Source organism: Ictidomys tridecemlineatus, chromosome 9 (assembly GCF_052094955.1).
Source record: "Ictidomys tridecemlineatus isolate mIctTri1 chromosome 9, mIctTri1.hap1, whole genome shotgun sequence".
Classification (NCBI taxonomy): Eukaryota; Metazoa; Chordata; class Mammalia; order Rodentia; family Sciuridae; genus Ictidomys; species Ictidomys tridecemlineatus.
In genome coordinates, this window is record NC_135485.1 from 71,484,765 (window position 1) to 71,506,036 (window position 21,272).

Genomic DNA, 21,272 nt, shown 5'->3' on the forward strand with positions numbered 1-21,272 from the left:
CCCCAGGGATATGGAGGGCTAACTATAGCTACTGTACTTCTTCATGTTCCCAAAGAGGGGCTTTTGGCTTTTTACCCCTGAGGATCACACATAAGCAGTAAAGTACCTTCACACTAACCTGATATAGTCCTGTAAACCAGATTACTTTTATACCTTAGAAATACAGTTTTAAACATCATCCTATTCTCTGAAATATTCAGTTAGTTTGCTTTTTTTGTTTAAGAAATCAAATGACGAACAATCTTCCTTACTTCTTTTTTTTAAAGAGAGAGAGAGAGAGAGAGAGAGAGAGAGAGAGAGAATTTTTTAATATTTATTTTTTAGTTTTCGGCAGACACAACATCTTTGTTTGTATGTGGTGCTGAGGATGGAATCCGGGCCGCACACATGCCAGGCGAGCGCGCTACCGCTTGAGCCACATCCCCAGCCCTCTTCCTTACTTCTTATGGATTATAAATGGCCTGTCACTCAGGGTGGATATGTGCTAGCAGTGGTTTCAGCTGGTTTCAGGGATGGGCTCCTCAGCTCCCTGCCTGACTGACTGACTCAGCTCAGAGAAGTCACCCTAAGTTTTCCATGCCTTCCCATCTAACGGATCCGGGCCACTGTAAACAGCCAGGAGCAGAAAAGGCTCCTGATGGACCTGGACGTTTCCATGAGGACGGTGGACTGCCCATTCACCGTCACCTTTTATGGAGCCCTCTTCCGGGAGGTAGGTGATCCTTTGATTCAAAGTCCGAGAAGAATAATGACTTACAGTTTTTCTCACCTCGCTCACGGGCCCAGGCTGCCTGTGTTGCCTTTTGGAGCTGATCTTGCTCATTTACAAATCCCTTTGAGATCTTGAAGGGGAACTGTACCATTTCCTCCTCAGGACAAGGTGTTGACCATTTCTTCTCTCCCCCTTTTCCACCCTCCTTGACCTTCCCTGAATGGACTGATCTCCAGGGTGATGTGTGGATCTGCATGGAGCTCATGGACATGTCGCTAGATAAGTTCTACAAACAAGTGATTGATAAAGGCCAAACAATTCCAGAGGACATCTTAGGCAAGATAGCAGTTTCTGTGAGTACATCCTGAACCTTATTGCAAGGAGAACATAAAAAGTCTAGGCTTCAAGGGTCTTTGGGTCCCCAGTATGAGGAACCCTAACCTTTACCATCATGACCATCCCACACGTGTCTGCTGGATGCGTGCCTCCATGGGTGGGTGGGTAAATAAGTGCTTTCCATCCTGAGCCCTGCGTCGAAGACGTTACCACTGATTTGGTTTAGCAAACTCTACACTCAATACTCTGATCAGGGCAGCCATCTGTTATGAGTGCATTCCACCCAAATCTATATTCTGATACCTATTTTTTATTTCAGTTTTAATTTGTAGATTTTTAAATGTCTTCTTAAAACTACTATTCATAGAAAGAAGCAGCAGAAAAAGATAGAAGAGACTGTTTGTTACCTTAATGGCTACTGAGATTCATGAGGGTAGAGAAAAAAGAAAATGCTTGAGGCCAAACAGAAAAAAGAGATGAGTGAGACATCTCTGATGTCAGCCCTCTCTGGTGAGTGGAGCCCAGTTTGTGTAACTTGCTGTACCTACACATCTTGGGTAGAACCACCACTATTTGGGAAGATACCTTACCCTGTGACCTTTAGGCAGGGATAATAAACCTGAATTCAGTTTCTTTCCAGTGATGGGGTCAATAGCTCTACTTTGTATTTCTCTTACAGATTGTAAAAGCTTTAGAACATTTACACAGTAAACTCTCTGTCATTCATCGAGGTAAGCATCTACACAGCTTCCCTGGCTATTCCTTTTAATAAGTTCATTTCTTTGGCTTGCAGTCTTCCTCCTCACTTTCCCCTCCCCTGTAAAGATGGCAGTGGAACTGAGCCAGGTAATTGTTTGGGAATTGCATAACAGTTAGCTTTTTGTGACTGTAACAAGACACCTGATCATAATCAACTTATAGACAGGAAAGGTTTATTTTAGCGCACAGTTTTGGAGGGTTTAGTCCATGGTCAATTGGCCCCATTACTTTTTGGCTTATAGTGCAGCCACATATCATGGTGAGAATGTGTGGCAGAGGAAGCCCATTCACACTGTGTCTAGGAATGAAAGGGAGGAAGAGACCGAGGTCTCATATCCTCTTTGAGAGCACACTCCCAAAGACCTAAAACTTCCTATGAGGTCCCATTTCTTAAAGTTTCTACCACTTCACAGTAGTGCCAAGCTGAACATAGCCTTCATCACTTGGGAGATGCTTCAGGTCCAAACTACAACAGTATATATATATATATATATATATATATATATATATATATATATATATATATGTATATTTAATCTTGGTTGAGGGGATAAGAAGACCTGGGCTTTATATTACAACTAAATTGAATATAAAATACCTGTTACCAAGCTAAGGGATCATGGAGAATTTCAGAGATGATAAAGATTCATCTTGTACTCACTATCATGCAGAAGCTTGTTCCCAAAGCATAATGGACAAATGTATGACATTCTACATTTCAATAAGATCCCTAGGGGATTCTTGAGCACATCGAAGTGAGGAAACCTCTGGAATAAATCTGAGCCCTTTCCATCTGCAGGAGGCAGGAGAAAATGATTTGGTTTTTCTTTTCTCCATTCTTCTCTTCCTTTTTCTTGGCTTATTATCTCTTCATTCATTCATGCACCCACAATATATCCACTCATTTACCTTTATCCATCCATTCATCTATCCATTTAGCTCTTATAATCATATTTAAAGCATTATTTAAATACAACAGTATAATAGATGCCCTGAAACGTATCTATGAAAATATATTTTTGTCACAAAATTATCAATAGGAAATTAGAATATATATACACAAATAAAAGAGTTTTGAAAAAGGAAATTGTCTTAGAAAAATACCAAATATGGAAGTAGATCTGTAGAGTGTAAAATGAGTCATTGATTATTACTGGGAGTCCATGGTGAGGAAAAACTTCTTGGAAGAGGTCCGCTAAGTCACGTCTTTGAGAAAGTTAATGGAAAGTATTGATAGCTAATAGAGCTTTGTGGTTTGGATCATTCTTAAGCCATGTGCCTGGAAAGGACAATGTGCCTATTATTATTACTAAATTGGTAGTATTAAAAATTGAAAAAAAATGGGAGGTTGGAAGACCAGAAGAAGAAATTGGGATAGAGTATAGATAGGAAAAACAATGTGGATTTCTCAGGAATGTGAAATTGATTTTTAACAGCTTACTTCCAAATTATGAGATATTTAATTCTTATTCGAGGATAGAAAGGTTTAAAAAATAACAAAATGAAATTTGTGTTGTCAGCCAGTTTAAGAGAAAAAATGATATAGGATAATTTTTAGAGCTTTTAGAATGACTTTTTTTTCCTTCTTATTCTATGTTCTCTGTGAACAATGTCACAAAGGGAAAAAGGAGCTAATTGCTAATTTCATTACCCAGAGACAGCATTGCGCATCTGCTTGGGTATGTGAGTGGGTGGGTTCCATTTAAATCTGTTTAGGAATGCCCCTTCTGTGACCTGCCCTGCGCTCTGATGTGCCTGGGTTTATTTTTTTTATTTTTACTTTTCTTTGTCCTGGGAAATTGAACCCAGGGGTGTTTAACCACTGAGCCCCATCCCTTTTTTTGTGTTTTATTCAGAGACAGGGTCTCACTGAGTTGCTTAGTGCCTCCCTGTTGCTGAGACTGGCTTTGAACTTGTGATCCTCCAGCCCCAGGCTGCTGAGCTGCTGGGATGAGAGGTGTGTGCCACGGCGCCTGGCTCAGTAATAATTTTTAAAGTGTTTGCCATGTTACTGGAAATGAAGATGATAAATAAATAGAGGAAAACAGTTCTCTCCACCTGGGGTTTTACAAACCTACAGGACACAGACAAAACATGCAGAATAAGAATCACCTTGAAAGCCACAAGCAGCATGTAGCCATGAGTCAGGGGTGACATTTGTTTTTGAGTTGGGCAACTCAGGGAACAACGGAAGGTGAAGGACTAACGGGGATCTCAGGCCCTCTGGTGGCAGAGATGCAGATCTTCCGAGCAGGCTGGGATGATGGTGTGCCGGTTGCTCTTGCTTTCAGAGGTCAAGCCCTCTAACGTGCTGATTAATGCCCTGGGCCAAGTGAAGATGTGTGACTTCAGAATCAGGGGCTACCTGGTGGACTCTGTTGCTAAAACAATTGACGCCGGTTGCAAGCCATACATGGCCGTAAGTCTGGCGGCGGCAGGGGTGGCATCTGAGAACTGAACAGCCTGCAAAATCAGGCTGGGGGAGTGGGAAATGGATGGCTGCAGGGGTAGGTTGAAATGTGCCTGAGATTCGAGAAGTATTCTGCATCGTTTTGTTTTCTTAAATATTTCCTCTCTGAACTCCTTAGTCACTTGCTTCATATAATGTCTTTGTTCTTTTGGGCTCCAATAGCAAAATGCCACAAACTAGATAATATTGATAAAATCAGAGACAACTTCTCAGAGTTTAGGGCACTAAGTCCAAAATCAGTGTGCTGGCAGATTCGGTCTCTGGTGAGGGCTTGCTTCTCTGATTCATAAATGGCACTTTCTGGCTGAGTCCTCACCTGGTGGAAGGGGTGAGGGATCTCTCCTGAGCTTCTTGAATAAGAGTACTAACTCCTTTCATGGAGCCTGCACCCTGAGGACCTCATCACCAATTATTTGTGTCTCACAGGTGATTAGGTTTCAATGTGTGGATTTTGCAGGGGCAGGTACAGAAACATTCAGAATGTAGCATATATATTCCTTTTAAAAATCAGGTAAAAGGGATATATTATTTGAAAACACACGTAAGGAATACACACAGCCTGCACGGTTTCCTACCCTGAGTTGCAGGTCTCCTTGTTGGCTGAGGACAGATTAGTAAGTAGAACTTAAGTGATACCCACACAGCTGGGTTAGTTGTGAGAGAACCTCACAGCACTGAAGATTCATCACCATTAGCAGAGACATTGGGGCTCCATTTATAATATTGTGTTTGGAATTGAAAAGCTCCCTGTTCATGTTCAGCTAAAGGTTGCCAGGGTCTACTAGCACTGGACAGTCGCAGCCTGGTGACTCTTGTGGATTCTTTTTAATCGGTTCTAGATGGTTGGCATTTTTAACAAGGATAATTTTAGATGGGCAGAGTAGCTTGATAATGCATGCCCCGTTTCCTAAGGCAAAATTAAAATTTGTTGTGAAGGTACTTTGATCCAGGACTGTCTCAAAGAAAGGACTAGCAGAAGAAGGGAAACTCCACGGAGACATGGCTATTCGCTGTGGGTGACCGAGTCTTTTGGGCCTGGGAGTCATGTTAAAGCTTAAAGCAACTCACTTGGCAGCTTCGACCATCCCTACTCTGAGTCTTAGTTGAGCTGTGAATGTTGTCTCCAAGGTCTTTCCAGTTTCTCAGTTGTCTGTCTTCTTTGCAGCCTGAAAGAATAAACCCAGAGCTCAACCAGAAGGGATACAGCGTGAAGTCTGACATTTGGAGTCTGGGCATCACCATGGTAGCGTATGACAATTGTCCTGGGCTGTGGAGGTTCTGAGCCTGCCACTGCTTTGGGACTGAGAAGCAAAAGCCCTGCATGATGATCTTGAGCATCCTTTTTTTGACTGATGTGGCAGGTGGTTTTCGAGTGACAATTATTTGCAGTTTGGTGTACTGGGAATACTTAACTGGGTTTGGGCAAAATGATTTTTCTCTTTGTTCTGCCTCTTCCTAGTTGTATGCCCTTGAGTAACTGGTAGTCCTATGAACTGTCTTTCTGTCCTCATCTGTAAAGCAAGAGGGTCTGACCAGAGTCCTGGTACCTTCAGTCAAATGATTCTAGTCAAAGCAAGATGCTTACGCTACACAGAGTGCTGATGTGTGTGGGCCCCGCTGTAGGAGGTCACGGGCTATAGGAGTCTTGGCTGCTGAGGTCAGGTGTGTCCTAAAGACATGTTAACAAACAGTAAAATGTGCTCAGGCACAGCCCTGCAGTTACGTGATCAGTGTCACATTAGTAACTGGTGATCATAAATTTTCAGTGTTATCACCGAGGCCTGGAATTATCCACTGTGGTCCTGGCTCCTTTCCAGGCACAGCAGCTGATTAAATCCTGTAAGTTATTTTACGTCCCTGCCCAGAAACCATGTGATCCTGTAACAGCAAAGTGGCTTTTACCCAAGTCCAAAAAAAGATCACTTACTGGGTCCTGGGTTACTTTTTTTTTTTTCCCTCTCATTTTGCCAAGGGACCTGCAAGTGGCAGCAGAGTTACAGTTCTGCTCTAGAAAATCCTTGTTTTCGTCAGCTTTTGGGTTGCTGTGACCAAAGACCTGATAAGAACAACAACCTACAGGAGGAAAAGATTTTTTGTGGCTCACAGTTGCAGAGGTCTCAGTCCACAGGCCCTGTGAGCCCAAATATGAGGCAGAACATCATGGAGGCAGGATATGGAGGAAGAAGGTAGCTCGGGACATGGCAATCAGGAAGCAGAGAGAAAGCTCTGCTCAACAGGGACAAAGAATAAACCCAGTGACCCACCTTCTACAGCTACACCGCACCTGCCCGCAGTTACCACCCAGTGAATCCATGTCAGTGGAAGAATCCGTTGCTTAGGTCACAACTTTCATAATCTAACCCTGTCACCTCTGAATGCTCTTGCCTTGTCTAACACATGACCTTTGAGGGGGATAGCTCACATCTAAACTACAACAGTCCTAAAGTTTAATATTGTGGCTTATAATTGTTATAAAGTAGCCCAGTGGGTTTTGCTGAAGGACTGGTTTTAGGTAGGTTTCAGTGACTTTCTCTAATAAGGTAATATTGAAAAACCTCTAGCTCTAGGAATATGGTGGTGGGGGGGGGAATTGTCAGAAAACAGCTTACTAATTTGTTTTTATCCCCAAATTATACATGAACTTCACCTTTGTATTTCCCTCTCACTCTCCTGGAGAGAAACACGGCTGATTCCCAGAGGCATGTCTATTTACACGGCTTCCTCTCCTTTGCAGATTGAACTGGCCATCCTTTGGTTTCCCTATGATTCCTGGGGGACCCCATTTCAGCATCTCAAACAGGTGGTAGAGGAGCCGTGGCCACAGCTGCCCGCAGACAAGTTCTCCTCACAGTTTGTTGACTTTACCTCACAGTGGTAAGACAGCCCCGACTCCCCGCTGCCAGGGCTGAGGAAGGTGGTGCGTTCTCATGACTTCCCTCCACTGGGATTGGTCCATTCTGCATACATTCATTCTGGAAGCATCTACGGAGTCTGCCCTCCATGCTTGAGAATAAGATGCCGACATCACAATCCTGGCCCTCCCTAAAGCTCCACCAAGTCAAGTAGGGGAGTCTCATGAGTCAACTGTTGTAGTGCAGTATCACAGTAGGGCAGGTCCAGGGGTGGAGAGATGCTTAGGGTATTCAGAGAAGTCAGAGGGAAGGCATCAGGACAGAGTTTTCTGGAGGAGATGAATTCTGAACTGAGCCCCTGGGAGGTATTCTCCAAGTAGAAGGGGGAGTAGGGGAGGGAAGGGATTCTAAAGAGAAGGAATATCACACACGATGTCCACAAGCAAGAAACTCCCTTATGGAAGCTGTGAGCAATTTGATGTTGTTTAGAGCATAAAGAGAAACGTGGTGAGAATTCCTGGAAGCCCAGGGATGGGGAACAGAGGCAGAGATCTCCTTGGAAGAGATAGTGGTGGTTCAAGGGTGTTGCTGAGCTACCTAGAAGTGTGCAGAATCTTGGCTTCTACAGAATGCTTGCTCACTGAGAAGTGCTCACCCAGGAGGGTGCAGCAGACGATGTTGGGGATCTGGGAATAGAACCCAAAGAAAGCTGGATTCAAAGAAAGTTGTCTTAGAAAGAGAGAAAGAACCACATTAAGGTGGTCAAGTTTTGTTTTCCATGGAAATTGTCGGTGCCATCAAGGAAAGTAAGAAGGGGGATGGTATTCTCCAGACAATCCAGTGATTCCTATCTGCAGTCTGGCCAGAATGCCCAAGGTCACGTGATAATGACCCCTGTGTAGAGGACATCCAAGGTCAAGCACATAACAGAACCAAGTTAGTTTATCTGGGCATCCTGAGAAAGCAGCTGAAAACTGGGAGAAGGAGAGAGTCAGAGCTGGTGGCAGTCGCAGCCATGCCTGCTGGTGAGGAGCAGTTCTGACCACTCCCTGCCATGAAGGGGCCTGGAGCTCTGTAGATTCCGAAGGGCACAGGGAAGTCGAAGCGACCTCTTCCTCACAGCATTATTCCTCGGCCTTCTTGCTCCTTGGAAGGAGCGTTGTGAATACAGCTTTTATTGGGAAACATGATGACACGAGAAAGGCTCTTGTAGCTTGTGAAACTAAGGCCTGTTGGGCTTTTTCTGGTCCCAGGCCACTCTCACCCCAGGTGTTTTGCCTAATGATTTATGAGGCTGGCCCACGGTGGTTTGGTTTGGTTTTGATTTGGGCTGAATGGCCAGAGAGGGGCTGGAACTCTTGGATAAGACACGTTGGGTGTCTCTAAAATAAACATTCTCTGGGCTCTTGAGGTCTGTCCCCTGTCTGCCTTCCTCACGTGAACAGGCTGGATATATCTGCCAGTTGAAATGGTGGTCATGATTTCGCCTCCTGGATTCAAAGAACTTGATTTTTTTGTTGTTGTTTTCTTTTGCCTTATCCTCAAATGTTTAAATGTCACATAGGAAAAGGGTGAGTCATCTTCGATATTGAGCCCAGTAGTTCCTAGGAGGAGTGGTGATGGGGAAGGTTCTCATCCAGGGAAACTTCTTCAAGCTTGTCTTCCTGTTCCTCTTCTCCCACCCATCCCCCTTGTCCCAGGATTCTGGATACTTTGGGAAACTTTGGTAAGAAGGATGAGGCTGGTGTGAAAAGTTTGGGAAAGAGAGTTTTCCACTGTGAATCACCCATTCAGTCCAGTGGTTCTCAACTCTGACTTCTCATTTATACATGTCTAGCAAACATTCAAAGCACTGTCCCCAAAGCCTCACCCATCACAGATTCCAATTTAATTGGTCTGGGGAAGGACCGATTTCAGTACTTTTCAATGTTCGTAAGTCATCCTAATGGACTTTGAATATACCTGCTGAGAATCCTGGGTTTATACAAAAGATTTATGGACCTGCTATCAATTGCTTCTCGTTCAGAATTACACCTCTCTGTAATTTTTTTTTTCCCCAGGGATGGGGATTGAACCCAGGGGTGCTCTACCACTGAACTACAACTCCAACCCTTTTAATTAATTTTTTATTTTTGCTGAGGCTGGCCTGGCACCTGCGATCCTCCTGCCTTAGTTTCCTGAGTTGCTTGAATTAGAACTGCACCCCACCATGCTGGCCTGTAGTTTATTAAAAAATAATTCAATCAATTGATTTTTCTGTATCAAAATACTTTTCTTCTCAAACTTAAAACCTCCTCCAAAAGAAATAAGAATGAGATCATTAAAGCTTCTTACAGTATTTAAAAATGAATACATTGAGAGAGGCCTGTTTTCTAATGTCAGTGTGTGCACACACATGCAGAAACTCCTGAGGCTTTCCTGTTGCTCTTTCTATAGTGACTGCACTGTGTCTATGCTCCTGCTATGATGCCCGTATGTTGTCCATCTGAGATCTCCCTATCTTTCTCTTTTTTTTATATATGTCTTGTTAATTCAGTCATTTTTATTTTCTATCTTTCTCTTTTCCCTCTCAATTTTAGTTCCAGTTACCATAGTTTATTCATTCAGATGTTTTGAGTGGTAGACAAGTTCCTACTTACCTGGAAATTTTACTTTGGTTAATGCTGTGTCACTTCATTTACATTCAGGAAGTCAGCTTGTCTTGCTTATGGGGCTTATTAAAGTAGTAATAATAATAGAAACAAAATTCAAATCATTTCAGTTTACAGTCATCAAAGTACAGATTTTTTTAATTTTTCAAAGCATCAGTACTATATCTCTGGGAAAAGCTGATACTTTGGAATATTAATTTTGTAAAATAATAGGTCATATTTGTTGATGCGGGGAATTTCAAAATAGCAGAGGAGCCTTAATTATGAATTTTAGGAGCATGCTTACTTATCCTCACTTGGACTTTAGGAGAGTGTACCTTCTCCTATTTGTCAATAATTATTTTTCTTTTTGCCTGCCCTCAAGCATTAAGATATTTTCTTTGATACCTCCTCAGGATGTACATCAAACTTTTTAAGGCCTCTGAGTTGAAAATTACATGGATTTCCCTGCCCCCTAGATCTTAGCACTGGCTTGGGTATTTATGGAAGCAATTTTATTTTTTATGTATAGTAACATTTGAGTCCATGCCTCATTCAGTAACAGCCTTGCTATTGCACCTGTTTTGCTATTGACAGTTTTAAAGTTGGTCTGGAGCAGATTGGAAAGAATGAAGAGGTTTCTGAAGAACACCTATTGCTTTTTGTTTCCCTTTGAATTTATAACTGACATTTTCAGAAATCAGAGATTGGGTCACTTGCAATTAAATAGCAAACAAAGGAATATTTTACAGGCGTTCTGGAAGAATACCCCCTTCCTTGATGAAGAGCAGGACACAGCCTCCGAGCATCTTTTCCTTTATTGCCTCATCTTCCACTTTCCTCTTTATAAAGCTGTAATCTTTATTAATTACCCTTTTTCTGAGTGACTGCCATATTATACTTTTACAACATAATCAGGCTTTGGTCCTGTGGGTGATAAGGGAACTCCAGATTTGGGAAGTAACATTCTGAATCTCAAATTTCAAGATAAATATATCTCTGTATTTATTTCTTCATCCTTATTTGGGATAAGGGTACAAAAAGGGCATGTTACTCAGAGCCTAAGGGATCTGTCAGAGCATTGATGACCTTTGGTGGCTTGCATTTCACCCCAGCATTTGAAGGCATCCCAATGTGGCATCCAGGGACTCAACTTGGACCGGGACCTCAACCTGTGACCTCCACCCATCAGTACCGAGTGATGCTTGTCAGATAACAAACAGCTAATCACGGTGCATGGGGTGAAGTGGCATCCACAGGTGGCTCTGGAGCCCAGAGATCCAGGTGCTATAATGCTACTGCAATAACTTCAGAGAAACATCTTGAAGAACGAAAGGAAAGTGAAGGCATCGTTGCTTATGAACTTGAAGAGAAGCAACGATTCCTTATAGACCCTTCCTTTTTGTACTTATTTGGAAATTGGACTAGTGAATGAGACTTTCCATCCTTTTTCTCACACATAGTTTTACCGTAGAGTATTTAAAAAGTTTCTAAGGTAGACAGTGCTGACCAGATAGGCCTTGTTTGGGGGATTCATAATAAAGTCTAATAGAAAAGCCTTACAGTCCAATCCACAAAAAAGTTTACAAATGAGTTTATATATTTAAAAAAAAGGCATCTCAGCAGGTTTTTACTTTCCACCACAAGCTCTTCCTACAGGTTCATAGAAGGAAGTCTCTGAAAATCAACTGTAGCACTGTCCAACTCAGAGTAACTAGTTCGAAACAGAGACAATCAAATATAGTCTCCGACTTGTTCAGAAAGGACAGCAGAAAGAGGCAGGGGATATTTATTTAGCTTTTGACAAATGGATGGCTTAAGAGGCACAGTGTGTTTTTATTCTGTGGATGCGCCAAATAGCCCTTCTTGGAAACAATCGGTGGGAATTCAAATAGGCAGAAATCCTCTGGTCAGCACAATCTTCAAGCTAGCAATTCTCAAGACAGCATGAAGCTGGTTTTTAGTGTCAGCTATGGTCAGAAGCATGTGTGGTGGCATTTGGAAGAGGAATTAGGGCAGTTAGCTAATTGTATGCTTGAAAATGACAAGCCACTTAAAAATTCAAAAGTCTGACTTTCATCCAAGAAGAAATTGGTGTAGCTTTGAACTCTGCAGTTGTTATTTTATACTGAATTTCAAGCACTTCCTATTAAACATGGAAAATTTGCTTTTTTTCCTACCTAACCTTATACTGGGTATTTGGCTATTCTTAGGGCATGTTTTGAAGTGTTCTCGATTTAAAAGATGGGGAGAAACTCAGAATGGGTTGCACCAGATACAGGAATTCAATAAACAGCGCTGCTCTGCTGTGTGTTTTCCTTGAGTACTCTGTTGTGGAGCTTGGGGTGAACTTTGACCTTCGCAATCAAGGGCCATAAGCCCAAATGTCACCTATTGGCCAGCCGGCTCGGAGGTTTCAGAAATCTTAAACACTTTATGATGGACCAACTTAGGGGCTTTTGGTACTTTTTTTTTTTAATAATGAAGATTTTCAAAGAAGAAATTTTTCTGGGGACGTTTTCCTCACCTGCTCTGAAAGTGAAGATAAGACATCTAGAATCAAAATCACTTCTACTTAAAAAATGAGAAGCCCTCAATCCCTCTTACCTGTTGGGAAGAAAAGGGTCATTTCATAATCTACCAAATATGAGGTCAAAAATCAGCAGACCCATGAAGATCTCTAGTTGTAAAAGAAGCCCTTGTTTTGACATTTGAGACACAGGCTCTTTCTCTTTGCTGGTCATTCCCTTGGTTCTGTTCCTGACCATGAAAACCACTCATGGAAAGGTGGACAGAGGTGCTCAGTGACAGTGTTTCAGATTCAGTGCAGAGTTAGGGTCTCCAGCGAGATTCCAGAATCAACCCCTTGAGTACTGGATGTGGGTTTGATATTGTGTGTGCTTCTTGTTATTGATTTAGCAAGTTAAATTGTTCAGCCTATAGAGAAGAATTTCTGGGTTTTTATTTGCTTTGATGAACAGCTAGAAATTTAGGACTTGTACACATTAGACTTTTTATTTTTTATTTTTTAACTGGGGTCTATATGCAAGTGAGTAATACCCTGGGACCACATTGCTTCTGCTGGGTTTCTTTCTGGGTAAACTAGCTCTTGAACTTAGGAAAACTTTTGCTTCTGAGAGTAGCGGGTAGAGAAGGGTAGAAGGCAGGAGGTGGCAGTGAGTGACAAATGAATCAGATGGAGAAGATCCTTCCGGGTAAATTCATCTAAGAGGAGATGAGCAGTAGCAGCCAGGGAGATACCCTAGGAACTAAAGTCCAGTTTCACCTATACTGTGACATTTTAGACATTTAGTAGTGGGGGACTGCTCTGGGCATTATATCATGCTTAACAACATCCCTGGCCTTTACTTAGTAGATGCCAGTGACCCTCTGCACCTAGCTGTGCAACCCAAAATGCCTCCAGATGTTGCCAAATGTCCTTTGGAGGGCAAAATCACCTTCCTTTGGGAACCATTAGTACTGACTCTCAGGATGCAGAGGCAGGCAAAGGCATCAATGGGAGTTCCAAGGCTCATTCATTTCACTCAGGTACACATTCCCATTATATCAGTCCGACTGTGACAACTGGTAATTCTATCTAATGCACTCTTGTTTTTATCCTCAGTTGAGATGAAACTTTCTCTCATAGGTTGTCTGGTCACTGAGGTCACTAGGTCCTAGGTCTGCCCTCAGTTCCAGATTGAAACTTCTCTCCTCACATCTACCTGTACCCTGTCTCAGGTCCCCTGGCTTCTACCCACAGCACTGCCTGGAATAAACTGGTAGGCTGCTTTTCAGTTGCTTTGGTTCAAAAGCTTCCCTACCCCACCCCTTCTCTATCTTTTTTCATTTCATTTTTTTTTGGAACCCCACAGTTTCTCAGAGCATCTCAATGACTTCATCCTCTGTGGTTCTGTACCTGGCTCCCTCATTAGGATGAGTTTGTGTGGCTGGATCAGAGCAGAGCTCATGTCACACACACCAGGTCTCATTGGCTCAAAGATGACACATTAGCGCAAACCCTAGCATCCTTATGATCAGTCACATTTCTGTTCCACTCACTCCAGGCATAATTCCTTTCCATTCATGTATGATTGTGTGGCCCAGTGGGTGAAGGAGGGTGTAGGTGGCCTTGCAAAACATTGTTTTCAAAATCATGATTCTCTCCATTCTGTAACCTGCAATTCCAGCTCCAAATACCATTTCTCTTCTTCCTTTTTATTTTCTTTCCATTTTAAGGCTAGGGGTTGGTAGAGGATGGGGTGGGTTGAAGATAGGAGAGATGGGTTATTCTCTTCATCCTGTGATTTTATCACTCTGGCCTCTGGTATCCAGGGTTATTCGATGTCTCTAAAAGCTCAACAGATCAAAATGCACTTCACAGTGTTCACAGTAGTGCACGGCCATGAAGTATTTTTGAAAAGAATTGCTAAGTCACGGAGTATGTTTTCCTTTTTATCAGCTAAGATGCATAAGCAAGTAGTTTTAGCCTAGAGACTTTATGGGTTTATTTCTTCTCTCTGAGGCAGGTTTGGCTAGGAATATATTGATGCAAATTATAAACTCAAGGGAACTGGAAGCTGCAAGAACCAAGTTTCATTGAAGACTGTGAGGGGATAACAGATGCATCATAGGAAACACTTGCCAATTTCTTTGCCAGGGGAGGTGGGATTAAAAGCTTCCTTGAAGGAAAATAGCTATTCATTTTGAAATAGAATGACTGCAGCTCAGAAGGGTTAGTCTCATTGTCACTGGTAAAGTGTCAAAAAATAACACACACACACACACACACACACACACACTTGTCGTATTAAGGGTGATTTAAAAGCACAATTTATCTTTGTAACAGAACCATCAACATAGGAGGTTCATATTTTCAATACATTTTTTAAGCAGGTTTGGTTCTAGAGTCCTAGTGTAGTGATAAATAGTTTCTATATTTTAATGTAATTAATTTCTTTTTTCCCTTTAAGCTTGAAGAAGAATTCCAAAGAGCAGCCTACGTACCCAGAGCTTATGGTGAGTGTCAGCCCTGTGAATATGCCCAAAGTTATAGCAACCTAAATTATGGTCAGATAGCCACATTGGAAGAGATATGATTGATTCATGGGGACACTCGTGACAGGAATTGGACTCAAGAAAAAGAGTGAAGAACCTTTCATTCATCATATGTCCTTTATAAACATAATAAAAGCCTTTCCCCTAGTTGATTAACCTGTAATAATATAGACAAAGGGTGTCTGTGAAATTTATATTTTCAAATTTAAAACCTACCCATGGTCACAAAGTACTATATAAAATGAAGGAAAGCATGCCCTTCAGAGATTTCAATAATGAGAGGAAGAGGTGCTATGTGCCTACTCAAATTTTGATAATATATCCAGGATGAATTAGATGAAGTTCTTTTGGCTGGGTGGCTAGGGAGGAAAGAATCACTGTTTTTTTCTCCTCCTCCTGTTTTTCATTTTGATGAAAAGAAGTAGGAGACAGTACTATGAATTGGATTCTACGATCTGGCATTCACAATTTGTCATTTGCTCTACAGTGAAAAGAGGGATGGAATTCAAAGCTCAGCCTGGTTTAGAATTGTTTCTCTCCCTGGTGGTAGCTGCCACTCTAGGTATTACCAGAGGGTCTTTGGTACAGATGGCAAGGACCTAAACTTGGCAATGCTCTAAGTGTCTTTTGAATGTGGGAGGAACACATTAGGTGAAGGGAGTATCACACAATTCAGACTATGTATGAATTGGTGTTAACTCCTCCCTAGACTTCACCTTAAGCAGGGGAAGGAAGAGTTAGGTTCACATGCAATTTCAATAAAGAGAAGAGCACACGCTGACTTCCCTTTTTACTGGAGCACGGTGATGTGGCAGGCATGGGATGCTTCCTCCCATCCTGTCCCACCCACACCTGTCAAAGCCAGCCCAGGGACATCACAGAATGCGTACATTCCTGGCATCTCTTACCAAGTGGTGTGGTGAGGGGGCTGAGATATTTCCTGACTTGGAAATGTCAAGTCAGAAGGTGCTATGGGACTCTGGTTGAGAGGGTGTGTGCTCAACAGGGCCACCCACGTGGATTTTCAATTCTTGTGGATAGGCTTTGGTTTAAGTCTGGACCATTTTCCTAATGGATGAACTTGGGCCTCCATGTCCCCTTTAAAGGGCAGTGCCCTGTGCTTGACACTCTATAGCTGTCTTAACTGAGACCCGCTATTGAGGAAGAAGAGAAGATGAGAAGACAGCATTCTATATGCTTGGGTTAAATATTTTCTCCCTGATTATGTTTCTAACAGCCAGAGGCCTTTTCAGACCTGGCTACTCTTTTGTGGTAGTGTGACACCTAAGCCCTTTTAAAATTAATTTCACACAAAGTTCAATAAATGTAGAATGATTCCTGTAGGATCTTATGGAATCTGTAATCCTATTTTAAAACCTCCTTGTTTTATAACTAATTTTGGATAAAAGAAGAACTTTCAATATAATTCTCTTTAAAATGTAGGACATTTTTTTTTCTTCCAGAGAACCTATTATAAGAAAGTTCATTAGAACATATTAGAAAAAATTCAGGCTTAGTGTACATTGGCAGGGAATGTTGACTTCTACCTTTCCAGTATATTCTAACCCTGTGGTATGTTTTGGCATACATATCAATGTTGTAAGAGCATGTGGGCTCCCCCCGCCCCTTTCTCCTTATGGCATTAGTCTTTGTGGTCCTGGAAATGAACTTGCCTCTTAAGACCATAACTATTGCCTGCTTTCCTGTGGAATTGAAGTTTTTAAATGGAAAATCTGAGTCCAGACTCCCTGACTTCAGTATTGGGAAACACATGCTGGGAGGCTATTGTTTAAGATTTTTAGGAGTTTGTGAGGAGGTGGGAGAGAAAGAAATCATTTTTCCAGATGAAGGACAGTGTAATTAAGGCCTAACCCAGACATGGACCACTTATGGAAATCCCAAATGGCTTTCTCCCTAACTCAGATTGAGGGCTATCTGTGCTTTAAAATCATCTTCTCTGCTTGTTCTCCCAAACTTCAGCTGGGGGCCATGACTCTACAGGAATTGTTCTTCAAGTGTCAGCATTAGCCAACTAGATAGTATTTTAGACTCTGGGGGAGCAACAGCTGCTATTATGACTCTGGAAATCTGCTGTATTCAATATATGGGGGGGGAAGGGGTATGTGGTTGTGCTCCGATAAAACTTTATTTAAAAAACAGGAAGTGGGCTAGAGGTGGTCATGGGCTGTCCTTTCCTAACCCTCTCCTAGATGATAACCACCATAAATGGTAACCAGATCATTCAAGTGATTGTCCTGTGGGGTCATTATGTTCTCCAAATATCTTAAAAGTACTAGAGTAGTAAACAAGGATGCCTGGACCACAGAAAACATCATCTTTTTTTTTTAATAGTAACTTTTTAAAAAAATTTTTTTTTAGTTGTAGGTGGACACAATACTTTTATTTTTATTTATTTATATGTGGTGCTGAGGATTGAACCCAGTGCCTCACACGTACTAGGCGTGAGCTCTACAGCTGAGCCACAACCCCAGTCCCAGAAACCATCATCTCAACAGCTGAGATGTGCATAGGTTTTGGTGATCTATTGGAGATATAGCTTGCCCCTTTGCTCCCGATGGTGTGTCCATGGACGACCTTGCTGACCTCTGGCTCTCACACCCATTTCCAAGCCTGGGAATAAACTGAAACATGCCTGAACATTTGTTTTTAAGACTGTAGGGTGGCTTGTTTAATTCATTCACACATTCAGGCTACAGCCACTGAGCTAATAGCAGCAGGACAGAGGTGTGTGTGGGGGTGCTGGCTGGCATTAGAAGTGATCACCAAGACAATCTGAGGTTTGGTGTGTCCTGTTTTGATAGTAAAAAGGCTTTTAAGTACATTAAACCTCTCCGAATGTTAAGAGAATGTGGGAAAGCTAAAAAGCATGATGTGAAGACACTTGGTAAGTGCGCCCTGTTAAGTGGGTTAGGAATGGAAAGTGGTACTGATGCTTGGTAGTTGAGGGAGGCCAGGATGAGAACCTTGCCTCTGGACTCTCACTGAATATTCTGGTGTCAGGCTCAGAGCCGGTATCCAGCCTGTATTCTCCAGCTAAAGCAGGAAATCTCCTTTCCATTTTCTGAGTCACAGTCCTTGCAGGACAACCTGCTTTTTTTTTTTTTTTTTGTTTCGTTTTCTTTGTTCCTTCCCCATTGCATTGTTCCCTAAACTCCCATGGGTGGGCATTCAGTTCCCCACAGAGCTGACTCATCCAGCCCTCTACTGTCAGGCTTAAAGAATTATAATTAGAAAGCCAACAGCTCGGCAACATGATGGCTGTAAATGAAGTCTCCAAGTCAGGGAAAAAGAGTGAGTCACCCAAATGTCTGCATGCTAAGTGCTCACATTTAGTCCTGACCAGCCATGGCAAATACTACTACCAGACAGTTGGGGATGTGGGGGTGGGGGTGGGGGATGAGGCATTGGCTACCAGAGGGAATTCCCCCTTTGAGTTGGTTTGATTAGGTCTGTCTCTAGGAGGAGTCCTGGTGTATCTCTAATATAAGGTGGATGGTCCCCCCAAGACAGCCAGCCAGTTCAGGAGGATTGTTGTTCTGCCATGGAGAAAATGGGTTGGTGTTCTGAATTGTTCCTGAATGTGTGGCCTCTTGCTGTCCCTCACCTTTTCCCGCAGCAAAGTGCAAGACTTCATTTTGTTTTTTACAGTCTGCTTAGTCTGAGCTGCATGCAGACAGACCATGCTTCCCTTTCCCATTTTTAATCTCCAAGTTGAATTTACTTGGCACATACCTGTAGTCGGTAGTTATTTCCCAGATGGATCAAATCTTGGTCAAGAGGAGATGTAAGTCTAACTCTTGGCTGTAGGTATGGCTTAGAAAATGGCTTTGACTTTGTCCGTCCTGACTAGCCCTCCAAAGTCAAGGGCTGGGATGCTTCCTTGCACAGTCATGGATCAGCAGAGTTGGTGTCTTAATTCTACTATCCATTTCCTGAGACGTGAAAATACTTGGAGTTTCCAATTATTTTATAGCTCTATCAGTCTAAAATGACTTTTTAGGGGACCAAGTTGTAAGTCAGAGTGTTAGATAGATGGTCATTGCCAATCTTTATATTTGACTATAGATGGGATTTGTATAGCATATTTAATATTTTTTTTAAAAGAAAGCAATAGATTCTTGGTGGTGGACACCTAGAGATATCAAAGTGGGAGGAGTGGAAGTAAAGGTATCTATCCCTAGATGTGTACTTATTTTGGAAAGGGTAGGAGGGATCTCCCTTCCTCCTGATAGGGATACATAACTCATTTATTAAACAAACTTGTTCATTTGCTTATCTCATGTATTATCAGTGACAAATATTAATCCATGCATTTTTCCTTTTCTTTCTCAGCAACATCAATTTTTCACCCTACATGAATCCAAAGCAACAGATGTGGCATCTTTTGTGAAACTGATTTTTGGAGACTAGAGAGCATTGGACTTAAATTGGTTGACCCTACTGTGGATTGGTGGGTTTATGGGATGAAGCAAGTTCACTACAGCGCCAAGAGAAAGTCATCTTTGAGATAATTTTGCCCTGCCTCTCTGAGGGTTTTCTCTCTCTCTTTTCTCTTCTTTTTCCCCTCCTAAGGGGGCCTTGGAATCTATAGTATAGAATGAACTCTCTAGATGGATGAAATATGATAAAGGCTTAGGACTTAAAAAGGTGATTAAATATTTAATGATGTGTCATATGAGTCCTTAAGCTTCTCAGATTTCTCTTGTTCTTTATGGAATGAATGCATTGGCCCTGGCAAAAAGGTGCTACAGTAGTGATGAAACTGTAAGTAGATTTGTAGTTTGTCCCATTTATTATTTTAATATTTATGTTTAAGCGCTTGGTTGGAAAGATCCCACTTTACACAAGAAGACAAGGTTGGGTTGTCAATATTTATAGGGCTTTTATTTTTTAAGTTCGATCATGTCTTTGGTCCAGAAGAAATTATTTAATATGCATCTTTAAGAATATTATAAAAATCTCAAAAAAAGGAGCTCTTCCTGTGAAATGTCTCTTCCTCTCTCCCAGACTTCAACTCCATCTTGGGTGATGACCATGTGTTTTAAGTGAGGTGTTGAGGTATCCTATTCCTGCTCTTTTTCCAAATTTGTAAAACATAAAAAATCACTTTTATCACAGCTCAAAGAAACAAGTTTGGTTCTCTTGACATTTGTGGTATAGTATTCAGTGGAAAGTGATTTGTGATGTGATTTTATATCTACCTGTCTATCCATCTGTGTGTGTGTGTGTGTGTGTGTGTGTGTATGTGTGTGTGTTTGTGTGTGCGCACTTGGTAAATCAAGTTCCACCAAGGGGCCTCTGTGAACATCTGTATTCTGTAGGAAGGTCATTTGTTGGTCATGAGGAGAGATTGCACACCACAGAGAGAATCGCGGTGCCTTCTTCTGCTTCTGGTCCTCTTGCTGTGGAGACGCCCCAAGGATGATCTTTGTAATCAATTTGCTTTTTTCCATTTGTTTGTTTTCCTGTTCAATGAAGAAGCCTTATTATGAGTGGAAGGGCTACAGTTGTAGAGAATTAAAGGCCGTCAGTTGTTCCATGATACAATGAACAGGTAATGGAAGGCTGAATCAGTTCCTAGGAATAGACTGTTCCATTTCCACACCTTGTTCCTAAGCAGCCGGCAATTTAGCAAGCTCCACCCTGAATTCCAAGCAGGTTGACTTAGCAAAAAAAAAAAAAAGAGAGAGAGAGAGAGTTCTTTGCCATGCTTAAAGATACCACAGGTATCTGATATGGGGCTCTTGATTCCTCAAGGAGTGAAATGATTGATGGAGAAAATATAGACCTTACACTAGTAACTAGGAACCAATTCTTTTGGACATTGTGTTTATATAAAATGACTCTTGGAATACAAAGACAAAGGATTTTGATTTAAAAAAAGAAGAAGAAGAAGAAGAAGAAGAAGAAGAAGAAGAAGAAGAAGAAGAAGAAGAAGAAGAAGAAGAAGAAGAAAGGAAGGAAGGAATGAAGGAAGGAACCTATGTTTTCTTTCCTTGTCTCAAGTTCTCTGATCTGGAGAGTATTGCTCCTTCAAATCCTCCTTCCCATTTCAGATTTTTGAAGTGCAATAGTATATTATCTGTTTGTATTGTTCCGTCTTGTTCTTGACCTCTTGCTCATGGAAGTTGCTCAGAGTGAGTAGGACACTTTCATTCCTTCCTCATATTCTCTTCTGAGACATATCTGTTTGATTCAACATTGGCTTCATCTGCTTCATAGCTACCTCTGCCTTCATTTTTTAAAAATTTTTTCCTAGCCAGAAAAGGTGCATTATCCTTGTAATTAGAGCCATTCAGTTTCCCACCCACCTTTCTAAAGCTGGAAGTTCCTCTTCTTTGAGACTGAGAGAAAAATTGCAACTTTATTCTTGCTCTATTTACCCATTTTATGAAAACAGAAAGTACTAGGAAAGTCATCTAGGGTCACCCCAT

At 41.8% G+C, this 21,272-nt stretch overlaps 1 protein-coding gene across 1 annotated transcript; it reads left to right on the forward strand.

Annotated features, from left to right (window-relative positions):
• Positions 1-275: 275 nt before the first annotated feature.
• LOC144366784 (dual specificity mitogen-activated protein kinase kinase 6-like) lies at positions 276-19,511 on the forward strand. The gene is made up of 8 exons (XM_078021600.1): positions 276-712; positions 949-1,065; positions 1,728-1,779; positions 4,099-4,226; positions 5,443-5,520; positions 7,012-7,151; positions 14,733-14,778; positions 19,171-19,511. The coding sequence occupies exons 1-8, from the start codon at positions 638-640 to the stop codon at positions 19,246-19,248; spliced, it is 714 nt and encodes a 237-aa protein (XP_077877726.1). The 5' UTR covers positions 276-637; the 3' UTR covers positions 19,249-19,511.
• The last annotated feature ends 1,761 nt before the right edge of the window (positions 19,512-21,272 follow it).